The 14,319-nt window shown below is 34.6% G+C and overlaps 2 protein-coding genes and 1 long non-coding RNA gene across 9 annotated transcripts; all 3 read right to left on the minus strand.

Moving 5' to 3' along the window:
* Window positions 1–2,393: 2,393 nt before the first annotated feature.
* On the minus strand, window positions 2,394–7,099 carry LOC146936430 (uncharacterized). Of its 7 annotated transcripts, none has more exons than XR_015030601.1 (8): window positions 6,678–7,095; window positions 6,487–6,549; window positions 6,236–6,356; window positions 5,495–5,573; window positions 4,959–5,237; window positions 3,540–3,617; window positions 3,169–3,275; window positions 2,394–2,776 (listed from the first exon to the last, which is right to left on the minus strand). It is a non-coding gene; the product is annotated as an uncharacterized LOC146936430 (long non-coding RNA). The 7 variants fall into 7 exon arrangements; XR_015030600.1 differs by having other exon boundaries at window positions 3,540–3,625; window positions 4,959–5,018; window positions 5,176–5,237; window positions 6,236–6,549; window positions 6,678–7,090; XR_015030598.1 differs by having other exon boundaries at window positions 4,959–5,018; window positions 5,176–5,237; window positions 6,236–6,549; window positions 6,678–7,089.
* A 3,686-nt stretch (window positions 7,100–10,785) lies between these two features.
* On the minus strand, window positions 10,786–11,244 carry LOC146936431 (uncharacterized). Its single transcript, XM_085749205.1, has one exon. The coding sequence runs from the start codon at window positions 11,242–11,244 to the stop codon at window positions 10,786–10,788; it is 459 nt and encodes a 152-aa protein (XP_085605331.1).
* Window positions 11,245–13,407: 2,163 nt separating this feature from the next.
* On the minus strand, window positions 13,408–14,204 carry LOC146936432 (replication protein A 70 kDa DNA-binding subunit D-like). Its single transcript, XM_085749206.1, has 3 exons — window positions 14,049–14,204; window positions 13,610–13,877; window positions 13,408–13,508 (listed from the first exon to the last, which is right to left on the minus strand). The coding sequence occupies exons 1-3, from the start codon at window positions 14,202–14,204 to the stop codon at window positions 13,408–13,410; spliced, it is 525 nt and encodes a 174-aa protein (XP_085605332.1).
* Between the last annotated feature and the right edge of the window lie 115 nt (window positions 14,205–14,319).

Raw genomic sequence — 14,319 nt, forward strand, 5'->3', positions numbered from 1 at the left:
TTGTCTATGTAAACAAAAAATATATGTTAGTCGTTGTCTTTCTTTTTTTTTTTTACCATGTAGCCCTTGACTCTTTATTTATCATTCTATTAATTATTCATTTTTCTATCACATCCATTACATTATGATTGTTTCAGGTGGTTCTTATAGAATTCTATCTCGCATCTTTCATTATGATATTGTCTTGGGCCTCGAGTATCTCTAACTTGGGCATCAAATATCTTTAATTTGGTCCTCAATTATCTCTAAATAATATCTAATAATTTATACAATGAATATTTTATATTCTAATAGGTTCGATATTACACTGTCCTTTTTTTTTTTTTTGAATTGGATATTCTTGCGTGTTACTGCAGAGACTAATCTCTGAATCAGGTAAGATCGCAATAGATGACAAAACTCTCATAAAATAAGCATCACTCATTTTCTAACCCTTCCATTACATTAATCTTTTCTGAGTCTTTCAACATTACATTGGCTAAAAACTGGTTGTACATGTACATTGACTTGAAAACCATTGTTATCGTATTATATGAACATTTATTGGTTAGTTTTTTCCCTAGCCGATTGGTTTGATTTTTCATCTCACACTTTCTTCCACTTCATATATCCTTGCTTTATTTTTTATGATTTATAATTTATTTTGAAGAGTTACGTCCAATTTTAATTTAACAAAAATTGCAATACTCAATTTAATCCATAAAAAAAGTATGCGATTTTTAGTTTATGAGAAAAACAAATTGTGCTAACTTAGTGTCTATGTTCTTTACAAGTTTTTTTTTTTTTAAGGAATGTTCTTTACAAGTTGTCTAATATGGAGAAAACAATAGACCGAACGAAAAACAATAAAGTAAATAAAATGCAAGATTGAGTACCTTAACAATTGAGAAAAACAATCTATTATTTTTTTTAGCAAAAAAACAATCTATTATTATTACAATATATTAAACAGACTCTCATTATTCTTTGCCAGTTCATCCTTTTGAATGCCAAGTAATCCTAATTTCCCCACCTCATATTTAATTTCTGATGTGGCATAACTAAAATCTCATCACTCTCATCTATTTTTTATTAATCATAATTGACACAACAACAACAATTAAGTCTTATCCTCGGGCTTTATTTATAACTAGACGTTTGACCCGTGCTATCGCACGGGTCGGTTAGAGTTAGAGCTGTCAAAACGGGCCGGGCCTGCCGGGCCGGCCCGCAAAAGCCCGAAAAAACATAGGGCTTGGACATAAAAATTTGGGCCCGTTTAAAACCGGGCCTTTTTAGCCCGAGCCCGTTAAGGCCCAAGCCCGTCGTGGGCTAGCCCGGCCGGGCCGCGGGTAGCCCGTTTAATTTATAATTATTTTTTGACATTATAATTTCCTACAATCCACCATCATCAAGGTCCAAAAAAAAAGAAAAAAAAGAAATTGAGTGTTGCTTAAACTCAACCCAAATACTGGTACATTAACTCCCTGTTATGAATTTTGTCAATGTTATTGCTTTGTATTTCCATTAGTTTATGTTATGTGTTGACATGAACTAATGGTGTATCCGTGAAGAATAAATTAAACACGAATGGTGTATCCGTGAAATTAACTCCCTGTTATGAATTTTTGTCAATGTTATTGCTTTGTATTTCCATTAGTTTATGTTATGTGTTGACATAAACTAATGGTGTATCCGTGAAGAATAAATTAAACAAGAATGGTGTATCCGTGAATGGAGAAATAATAACTTCAGCTTGCACCGTGTCCCAAACCAGTATCCATCAGTCACCTAGTTGTTAACTACACACCATTGATATTAAATAAATGTTACAAAATGCATATAGTTAGTTATGTCACTTGATTTACTGGGGATGTTTGTTGTGTTCCTTGGCCAAAGGTAGTTTTGTTTTGGGTCTTTTGTTGCATGGTGTTTGTTTATGGCTGAACCTCTTTGTATTTTGCTGGCATATCTTGTGGCATTTTTAATTCAGTTTTTCTTGAGTATATTATATATAAAAAAAAACATTGGTAAATCGCTAATTGAGTTGTCGGTAGGTATTTTTTAGTGCAATTTTTTATTTTTTAATTAAAAGTTTTAAATAACCGGGCCGGCCCGAAAGCCCGTAGCCCGCAAAGGGTCGGGCTTGGACAAATATTTTTGAGCCCGTTTATCTTCCGGGCCTTTTTAGCCCGGCCCGCAAAAGCCCGAGCCCGTCATGGGCTAGCCCGTCACGGGCCGGGTAGCCCGTTTTGACAGCTCTAGTTAGAGTTGAGCTACACAGTGAGTATAGGTAGTTGCAAAAAGTTATTCTAAAATGACAATTATTTTGAGATAAAGGGAGTAACATTTTTTGAAATCGCAAATGCATTATTAAACTCAATCAAAATCCAAATCATGAGGCATACTTTGGATATGACAAAAACAAAGTTCACCAAATTTACATCAAATTCAATTACATCTGATGTCAAAAGAAACCTTGCAAAATGATCTAAGCTGATAAGCTTTGATGCACAAACACTCGCAACAATAAGGCAAAAATACCACCCTATTACGATCTAAATAATCACAACACCCTTTAACATATTGAGAGAACTTTTACAACAAACATTAACCTCTATCCTCGAATTTAATCACCGCTGCAAACAGACCTACTCTTGACCTCCAACTAACCAAATGCCACCACGTCAATGAATTAAATTTTCATAAACATTGCAATGAACTATTTTTGCAGCCAACTAACCAAATGACAGAGAACATATGCGACAAAATTTTCCACGCTGCAAGCTCTAACACCCTGCAATAACTCAATAGAACAAACACGACCAATATAGTACTTGAAACAATTATTTTTGGTCAATTTGGTTCAACATGGAAAGAACAATTATTTGAGACATACAATTGTTAATTATATAGCCGTTAGTTTACTTGAAAACCATGTATGTTTTTGAGACTTGTTAATTTACTTTTTCAATAATTTATGTATTATTTTAGTTAACAGTAGCTATAGATAATGAAGGAAATGCATAGCAAGGACCACTTGAAAAATGGTCCATTGGTGCACACAGAACAATAACCATTGGATGTTCTGATTTAAAAAAAAAAATTGACCAAATTAAATAAAAGGCAAAAGGATATTATAGGAATGTGATATAACAGTGTGTCACATTAAACATGAAAGTAACTCACTGAAACTAAATGCTTGCAATCAGGCAAGAAGATGACACCAGTAACAATTTCAGCATGTCCAGTGGCCTTGGCAACCATCTCTCCAGTCATAAAGTTATCTTCTTATCCTATAAGTATGATAATGTAATTAGTGACTCTAAGCGCTGATTCTGCAAATTATAAACATTGAACTTATCAATTCTGAGCATTCAACTAATGGGACATGTTTTAAAATTTACTTGGGAACTATTCTACAACGGCGCAACCCACCTATGAACTTTGAAATGAGTATCACTGGTACAAAACATATACATTACCTGCCCAACTTTAACACAGTCTCACATGTCTGATCCACAGACATGTCATAAACAGTATTAGGCAGGAACAGTTACCTTGAAGAAAGGAGCATGCACTACATAAGTCAATTTGAACTTGGCGAGAACCATTTCTCTATACGCTTCTTGCTTCTTCTTCAATCCTCAAAGAAACATTCACAAAAGTGAATAGTTAAGATACAATTTCCTGATTGGAGTCATTAAAACACATATGTCTAAACTATATGTGTCATTATAACTACTCTAAATCATGTGTCATTACAACTCCCTAAACCAGATATCACAAACAATCATTTAACATATAAAATTAACCAACAAAAAGTACTAAACATGTCATCTAACCCATTATTTAATTACAATGAGCTTTAAGCATATTTTGTCACTAAGCTTTAAGCAGAGCTTGGATAACAGATAGAAATCATAGAATATTATTTTGATTAAAAAATACACTTTATCAGAACCAAATTGATTAACAGACAAACAGCTCAGATCCTTTGCCAAATTAAACACCAACACTAAGTACAAAAAAAACTTTATAGGCTGCACAATTAGGACAAAAGAAACTTGATTTAATGACAAAAAAAAAACCTTTTAAAAAATGCACAGTCAGACCAAAAAACAGCAGGGCAATAAACAGAAGCGCACCCTAAAATATAAAAACAGCAGCGGAAAAACACAACAACACAGGAGCAGCATATTTATTTTGAAACTTTGTCGAAAAACGAAGTCCTAATCTGTAGAATTATGCACAACAACAAACAAAAACAAAACAGGAGCAAGATTTTTAATTAGTATTTTGCTTTAAGAAAGCTAGATACAAATTCAACTTTCAAAATCTTTTTATTTGATCTGACGATAAAACTTAGCAGCATATATAATTAAAAATTTCAATGACTAAACAAATTCATCACATTGATAATATCATACAACATACTAATATTGATAGGTTTTATACACATAACTTTAATATATGGTAGTAAGCAAACTTTGAGTGAAAGATAAACTTATCAAAGGTGTAAGCAATACATGTCTTGTTTTCTTATAGATAATACAATGTGAAAAAAAAAAAAGTGGCTCTAAACTGCAGACCTATGCCTAAAGTCCCGTTTTTATCTCCCTAACTATTCTTAAAGCAAATGCATCATATGCTATATTCATGCTTATATCATATGGTTTCATTGTCACAACATCAGTGCTAATATTGCACGATGATAATTTTTTTTTTACAGAGAACAGCATGTGTGAGGATCGTATAAAAGAGTGTAAAGCATGTGTGAGTAACGTATAAAAGAGTGTAAAGCAAATGAATCCTTGAAGTTATGCATTCAAAACAAAACAATAGAACTAAACTTCTCCAAATCAAAATGCTTTTCATTCTCACATCATTAGTTAATCACATACTTATCCGAAGAAAAAACTTTGATTATTAGTGCAACCAAAATAAAGAAACTCTAATGATAAGGCAATGTCACTTACATTAGAGATGTCAAACTCCATGTGGCATGTTCGCGGTTTTGACAGGTTCATTGGTATAAACTCGTTAGACGCAACGCCATAAACAATTTGATCAGTTGGTGTGATAATGGCATAGTTACAAACAAAAACGAAAAATAAGAGGTTTTGTGAGTTTGGTTAAGAAACAAAAACAATTGCATTTTTGTTCATGGTAAATTAAATATTGTAATCAACAAACCTTTTAAACCTTGAAGAGCAACTACCGCCTCTTGGTTGTTGCTTACTTACCACAATGAATTTCTGCAAACACGACATTCTAATATCAGAATTTAGAGAAGCACATTTTATATTACATAGGATGCAACTGAATAGTTTTTCACGACTATCATGTATTTATTTATATTCAAAAGTGTAAAGCTAAATTGCTAAGAATGGTATTATTTATCTTTCCCCTAGGGATGGACAAAAGTTTTAAGAATGCATTGCTGCGAAACTAAAGATGTTATAAATAAATTTATACATGTAAATTTTTCAAGATATTATTTGTTAAATCATACCTCTCAACTTGGGAGTTTGTTGCTCATGTGCTTCTTCATCATCTAAATATTTTCCTTTAAGTGATTCCTCCTTCCAAACCTGTGATTCATAAAATCAATAAATTCTTAAATTTGAATCCCTTTGTCACATAAAGAATTTAAATCAAGAGGGTCTAATTTAGAAAAATATAGATAAAAATCTGATAGATTCACCTATAATAATGTTTTAACAACAATAAACAAACTAATTTGGGTTAGTTTGCATAAAATCAATTAGATTAAACTGGGATGCTTGAAATATAGAAACAATTTCTAAAACTGGGATGCGTGAACCTGTGATTGTGTCATTCATTGGTTTTCTTATATACAAACATATAATTGTGCTCCTACGATGCCAAGTAAAAAAAGAAAAAAAAGAGAATAAAAATAACAATAGCAGGACTGATATTTTTGAGAGATAAGTGCATGACTGGTGTAAGCGTGAGTATCCTTGCATCATACAGACCTCGACAACGTGCCTCGACAACGTGCTGAGGCAGTTTATGCATCGTATAGTCTTTATGTCATCAAAAGTAGTACTTTTTACTTGGAAATTGAACAAAAAACAATTGTATGTGAACTCATTCACTTTTTATTCTGATTTCAATCAACTAAACAACTCAATCAAGTACCAAATATAAATTTCAATAAAGAATTAAAAAAGAAATCACAAAAATAAGCTCTAAAAATGAGACACCTAAGACAACAATAAGAAATGCATACCTTCCTAGCATTGGTGTGTTCATTTTAATCACATTTAATGATAACAATCCATGCCTTCGATAGCCTCCAAACACAGATCAGGTTCAGATTTTGTCTTAGTTTTGTTTTGATCTCCCTGTCACTACAGTGATCCCAACAAAAGATTATAAATAAGCTATATTGAGTATTTCCAAATCCACAATAGTCTTACAATACAACAAAACATACATAATTTGGATAACAAATGCAGATTAGTGTAGAATAATTCTTACTGTTGACAAATTCGATCCAATTCGCGGTTCAATAAGTTCGATCTCCGAAACATTGGTAGCTAACTGTTGACAAATTCATTTAAGAACAAATCAATAATGATGAATCAAAGCTTCCAGAATGAATCAATCCACTGAAATAATGAAAAGGGAGAAAAAAAAATATCAAATGATTGAAGCAGAAGGAATCAAACCTGTAACGATTGATTATCATGTGTTAATGAGGCCGAGACTTTGTTGGATGGCCAAGCGAGACCCTATCTCCCTCCTTTAACTCCACCGTGATTCCCTTTCTCTACCACCGCAATCCACCACGATTCCCTCTCTCTACCACCGCAATCCATCGCGATCCCCTCTCACTCTTAGGTTGCCACTGCCGTCTCAGTTTTCAGGCAGAAATCTTTGTAGTGAGTAGGGAGAGGGAGAGAGTGTTCGAATTTGTGAAGGAAGAGGATGAAGAAATACAGTTTTAACAGAGAGAGTAGAAGAAGAAGAAGAAGAAGATGGTTATGAGAAGAGAAGGAGAAACAGAGAGAAAAAAATTATATTGTGAGAGGAGAAGCAGCAGCCATAGATGGAGAATAAAGGAAGAAGAAGGACGAGGGAGGGAGGAAGAGGAAGGAAGGCGTAAAAGAAAGGAAGAGGGAGAGAGAGAAGAAGTGATCATCGATTGGAAGAAAAGGGTGTGAGAAAAAAGCTGCAAAATTGGTTTCTAATACCATGTGCTGCTCCTGGTTTTAGATCAAAGGGTTAAATTGTCATTTTAGAAAGACATGATTTTGGCTCCAAGCAAAGGGCAAATCTGTAAAAATGGGTAGGGCTGCATTAGGGTTTTGTTAGGGTTTGCCTGCAATTTTTCTTTTCATTTATATTATTAAGATTAAGATCTTCTATTAAAAACCATGTTTTTCTCCAACTCATTTGTCTCTGGATCATTTCTAATAGTTTGTTTTACATTATTTTTAGGTCTTCCTCTGACTCTAGTTTATCTCATCCATTGTTCTTACTACAACATCTAAATGTCTACTATAGGTGCTACCCCAAATCTCTCTCAAATGATGTCATTCATAATCCTAACATGTCTAGTCTGACCACACATCCAATGCAACATCATCCTCTTTACTGCGCTTACTTTATCTTCTTGTTGGTTCTTTACGCCCAACACTCTGTCACATACAACATCGTATGTCTTTCGTTGTTCGATAAAATTTTCCCTTCAACTTAAATGGTACTTTCACAACACATAAGCACCTGAGACACTCCTCCATTTCAACCACCCAGCTTGGATTCGATGGTTTACACCTCCTTTTATTGAGTCCGTCTTTGCTCCATTTAGGATACCTCCATTTATACATGTTCACCAGATAGATGTATGTCACTTGGCAAAAACAAAATTAAAGGCTCAGGTTAAAAGATAAAAAATAGGCATTTGTTTACTCGAAAAAATCATGTGCGCGCTCTCTCTCTCTCTCTCTCTCTCTCAAACAGCACCACATTACATCTTCTTCTCTGAAACAACATAGCCGCTGCCTCTCCCTCTCCTTCTCGTCGGCGCCGTCCGTCCATCTTCATCTGATGGAATTAACTAGTCCGATTGATATCAACGGAGATATTGAAATTGAAAACTGAAACAAGGAATCAATCTACAAAATCTTCCAATAACAACAAAACTAGAGCAAAAAAGGTGAGGGAGAGGCAATGGGAAGCTAATGTTGAATTTTATTATACATGAACCAAGTGATGATACTGGATTCATCAACCGATTGAATTAATACATCTACTATAAGTATGAATGGAGTTGACGGTGTCAGCGAGAAAGAGAGGGAGACGCAATGGTGATGTTGTTTCTAAGGAAAAGGGAGGAAAGTGGTATTGTTTCAGAGAGAGAAAGAAGTGGAAGCCCATAGTTTTTTTTCCAGTAAAGAAATGTCTTTCTTTAATTTTTTTAATCTCAACCCTTAATTTTATATTGGCCACGTGTCATACATCTATACATTGAACAAGCATAAATGGAGGCCTCCTAAATGGAGTAAAGATGCATACCCTTTTATTCCTCCGTTATTTTGTACTATATACCCAACTTTCACATCTAAGCTACAAACATTATGCCTCTTGCTAAAATTATATTCAATATACTCTGTCTTGCTTCTACTTAGGCGAAATCCATACGTTTCTAAGAATTTTCTCAAAGTGTTCCACCTCCCATTTAATTTTTCCATCAACTCTCCAAGTAGGACTATATCATTATGCAAAAATAATACACCTTGGTGCTCACTCTTGGAAGTGTTTTGTAAGTACATCAAAAACAAAGTTGAAAAAAAAAGGTATTAGCGTTGAACCTTGGTTCAATCCTATTATTATGGGAAAATATTATGTGTCTCCACGTTGTGTCCTCATACCAGTCGAGATCTCCCCTTCATATATATCATTAATAGCTCGAATATAGGCCACACTAACACCTTTCTTCTCTAGGACTTTCTACAAAGTCTCTCAAGACACTCTATCATATGTCTTCTCCAAATCAATGAAAATTAAGTCAAGTACTTTTGAGTCATTCGATACCGCTCCATCACACGTCATAGTAAGTATATTGCTTCCATATTCGACCTTCGAGACATAAAACCGAATCGGTTTTAAGCAACATAACTAACACAAGTATTCAGTAAAAATAATAATTATGTGAAAATCTTCCATGTCTCAACCTTATGTCTTGATACTAGTCGAGGCCCCTCTTACATATCCTTTATAGCTTGAATATAGGTCACACTAACACATTTCTTCTCTACCCAAATTGAAAATACGATATTCAGTTTTGATGGTTTTTACTTGGTGACCAATGGTCATTTTTATTCATCCTTAAAAAAGGTCATTTTCATTCAATGTATATTTTTTATATTTCTAATGGAATCTAATGGTTGGAGAATATCTATCCACATAAAATATACGTGTAGACTCATCCTAAAATTTCTGTAAGTCGTCGAATGCTTAAGAACGCTGGAGACTAATCAAAAGGAAAAAATTTCCACAACATCTTTACTTTATTTTTCATAATTAATAATATATTTTTTGAAAGTGAAGACCAATTTTACTCTCCGAAACAAATCGCAAAACTCAATTTATCTATGAAAAAAAATTTAAGCAATTTATAGGTTATGAGAAAAATCAATTGTATCAAATTGGTCCCCATTTGCTTTACAGCGTTGGTTGATGAAGAAAAGATAAAAGAAATAAAATAAAGTAAAAATAAGAGAAAATAAATAGAAAATATGATGATGTTTCGTTTGTTAATTCTCAACATGTTTGCTGTTGTCAATTTATGCAGTGTGAGGATTCATAGATGCACTGTAATTTCCTATGAATCTTGATCTCCTACCCCCATTTCTGGACCAAAAGCAAAATATTTAGAACTTACAAGGTTTGATTGCAACAAAAGAAGATACATGGACGAAAATCAAAAACACGTGAACTTACATGGACGATTTAATCATTTTAGCTTCTTTTTTATACAACTAATCATTGTCTCTTTATTTGCTATTCTAATAAGCCTTATTCATTTTCAAGCTCATCTATTACATAATCATGACTGTTCTGGGTCTTTTAATATTACATTTAAAAAAAATTGAATGGAATATCTTTTGCGTACAACTGTGGAGATTAATTTTCAAATTGAATATGACCGCAATGATTGACAATTCTCTCCCCAAAGAGACTAACCCTTCACCACAACCATGCATAGTGAAGGGAATTTTGCTCTCCACCCAGCACATTTTGCTCCCACCCTGCAGCCCTTCCATATTTACCCTTGCGCATGTTAACTAATGCAAGTGTTAAAAACTGCGTGAGTTAACTTGCGCACCCATTAAGCACTGCGTGTGTTAACTCACGCACCCATCACGCACCGATTACACATGCGTGAATTAACTCACGCACACTCTGTGCATACAACCAGAAGAGGCAGAAACATCTTATTTCCCTACTTTTTTCAATCTTTCTTTCATACATTCATTCAAGAACAGAATTTTCATCATTCATTCAATAATACATTCAATCAAGAGCAACTCATAATTATATTACGAAAAAATAACAAAATAAAATAAGCGAATAACATAACGGATAATGCCATAAAAACGCTAAAATGCGCAAGTGTAATAGGATTACAACCAAATCCAACAAAATGTCAAACAAAAAAAACAACACAAGTCATAAAAGCTACAGAAGTCATGCTGGTCCATCCCGTGGACTCCTACTCCTCCTCCGCGGAGTCGGCACCTGCTCCAGCATGCTCCACTCAGACTGTATGCCCTACATGATGCGAAGAACCTCTGGATTACCAAACACATCTGGATGCCCAATTGCACTGTCCACTCTAGCTCTGATGTTGCTGATGATCTGGTATGGGTCGGGAGGATGTCTGGCCCACTGCTGCTCAACAAGAACCTCCTCGCAAGCAAGGACAGGACGAGGAGGGGCATCAGCTACGTAGTCAGGAATGGCCGCAGGGGGTTGCACAATAGGATGTGATACTCTAATGAACCATTTCATGTACCCCTTAGTATGAGCCCACGGCTGGTTATCCGGAACCGTATGACCCCTCTGCTGATGGCTGAGAACATGTAGAGCAAACTCAGTGAAGGCCTGGGCCACATCATCCGCCGCAAGAAGTTCAATGTCTATAGGAGGCCTGGGAATTCTCTGGACATACCCGTACTGCCTAATAACCTGCTCTGGCAAGTGACGGACCATCCTGTCTCTGTCGGCCATGATCCATCCTGAGTACCAGCATATATCCTGAAAGGGCGTGATGTGTCGTCGTCTCTCTTACGGCATCCAAGTGACATGAGAAATGTCCATCGAATCGATGGCAGCTTTGTAGTGACGAGGATCAGTAAAGCCCCTGGGAGGTTTCCATTGACTCACAAGCGGGGAAACAGTAGGGTCGTAGGCATCATCATCAATCCTCGGAATGATGTTCGAGAAGTGCGCCAAAGTCCATCCCTGCAAACACAAAGAAACAAATATTTATATCACCGCAAGAATTATACAAACAACTAAACATTTACGATCCAATAAGTAAAAAAGAAGAAAAACAAATATTACCACAGGTCAAGATACCAAACTGGTACTGGTGAGGCTGAGGCTCCTGAAACTGATACGCATCATGCGGCTGCTGATAGACCTCATAATGCTGCTAATACTGTGTCGGGTTCATAGTCTGGGATGGACCCGTCTGCGACGTTGACCCCTCTGCAACATCATCTCTAGCAAGTCTCGTTCCCCCACCTCTCCCTCGACCAGCCATAGGAGGGCGTAATGCTTCTTTCTCCCTCCGTGCACTACCAGTAGGGGCCATCCTCCCTGCCCTAAGTCTGTCACTCCTATCCTGAGGCTGCTCAGGCGGTCTCTGAGATGCATTCCTCCGAGGCATATTTGCACAACATTTAACAAAACACAAATTCAATATACATTTTCACACGCACATTGTGTCATTTCCAACAATTCATCAACAACACTAAAATTCCAACAATGTCATTTCAACCCGTAAACTACCACATTGCAGTCAAACATACTATAATCAAAATTAACAAACCATATGCTAACTAATTTGATAAGTCACAATCCAAAAAAACAAAAAAATGACCATTGAGACATTTTACCAAACACATGGTGTGCAATTTTCAAACAACTACCTTAATCTAACAATTTGTAGACCCTAAACTACCACATTCTACTCTAAACAACTTCTAAACAACAATTCCTAAGTTAATTCGTCACTAACAATCATCAAAACTAACATGCAAACCAAATATATAAAAACCTAAAAATGTCATATTTCTTCAAAAAAAAACTAAAATTTCTACAATTTAAATGCAATTAAGTATGATAATCATCACTTACTTGATAATGTAGGAGAAATTGGCTTTGAATGGCGCAAGAATGATGAAAATCGGATATGGGGGAAAATTTTCGAAGTTGGGAAGTTGGAGAAATGAGGGAAATGTGCTTCTGTGTTGGTGTTATATGACTTAACTAACGATGCGCAAGTTAACTCACGCAACGCATGTTAAGTCACGCATAAAATATAACTTGCGCAAGTTAAGTTGCGCAGCGTGACTTAACTTGCGCAGGGGTAAAAATGGAAGGGCTGCAGGGTGCGAGTGATTTGTGCTGGGTGGAGAGCAAAATTCTAGTGAAGGATGATGACTTGACTGAAGCAAACATAGATCACATCATGATGGCATAAGAAATTGGAAAAAGAACAAAAGGACAAAAATTTGAAAGTGTGTGGAACGCACATAAATTGACTATACAATATTTAGTTTTGATGGTTTTTCTTGTGACAGTGGTCATTTTCGTTCAATATAATTGTTTAATATTTCTATTGGGATCTAATGACTGGAGAATGTCTATCCACATAAAATATCGTTGGACTGGTCATAATTTTTTTATTTTGTTATACACATCGATACATACCTCAGTGGACTTTTATAATTTTTTTAGGAAATCTGTTCGAAACTTATAAATTTATTATTAACTAGTTTAGAGACCCGGCGTTGCCCGGGTTAGATATTAAATAAGTTTTATAAGTTTGTGTGCACGAATACACGTGTCAGTATATTAGATTGAATTTATTTAAATTTACAATTATAATAGCATCATAAAAATAAATATATAAAAATAAATATAAATGATGAGATGAATGTCCAATGCAATAATTTTTTAAGAAAAATACCTTTATATAATTTAAACTTAGCCAATTGCAATATCAAAATAACTGGTACATCTGGATTTTCAGACATAAAGCCAATAAGTTGATTTGCATATTCTCCCCAAAGTGTGCACCTGAGTTTCTCCCCTCCTCTGCAAATAAATTAAATTATAAATCACAGAAGTTTATCAACGTGGAACAAAAACATTAAATAATATTTACTCAAGATCATCCAACTCCAGAGGCAAAAAATTGGTTGATTGAACACCACTTTTGTACTCTATGAGTTCCCCCTTTGCAGCTAATACTCCAATAATATCTTACAAAAATGTGAAAGGTGAAGTTAATATCCAACGCAATAAAAAAACAAAACTATAACAAATTAATAGGCAATAAATATAAGAATTAAATCATTAAAACCAATTAGGTATGAATCTTCATTCCTAGCCTTAACAATTTCATCATATGATGTGAACTTGAATGCATAAAAAGGAACAATTGAGTCATCAACCGGCTCGACGGTGGTCATATCCTTAAAAAATAGTCTATAGTCATGGCAAGTTGGTTTAAATTTATAGTTGTTCTTAGAAACTGAGATATTTGTTATCTCGTAACACATTCCCTCAACCAACATAGATTGATAATTTGCAACTTTGTCACCCCACACAGTACATTGAATCTTGCTCCCCTAGAATATTAGAAAGAACAAAAGTCAACAAAAATTGTGAATAATAAAACAATAATAAAACAAAACAAATAAAAACCGATAAAGATTAATGATAATATAAAAAATAACTTTAAATAATGTAAAATCATGTTAGTTTGTAAAAGTTAATAAGGAAAAAGAACCGATGCATACTTTTTCATCCATGAAAACCATATCGATTAAATCAACCTGGTCTCTATCTTTAAAGTTTGGCATTCTCCACATTCTAATGATCCTAATCTTGAATCTCCATACTCTGTACTTATTATTGATTATTATGCTATCAATGAGGTCAAATTTTGCAGCCATAATTTCTGAAAAAGAAAATTTGAAACTAAACTGATAAAATTTATTGGTTAAATAGGAATCAAATTTGAATGAAGGTATTGCAAGTGTGCGTAAACATGATTAGAAATTTTTAAAA

The sequence above is a fragment of the Medicago sativa genome, chromosome 3 (assembly GCF_051527215.1).
Source record: "Medicago sativa cultivar Bolivia chromosome 3, Bolivia_mono, whole genome shotgun sequence".
Classification (NCBI taxonomy): Eukaryota; Viridiplantae; Streptophyta; class Magnoliopsida; order Fabales; family Fabaceae; genus Medicago; species Medicago sativa.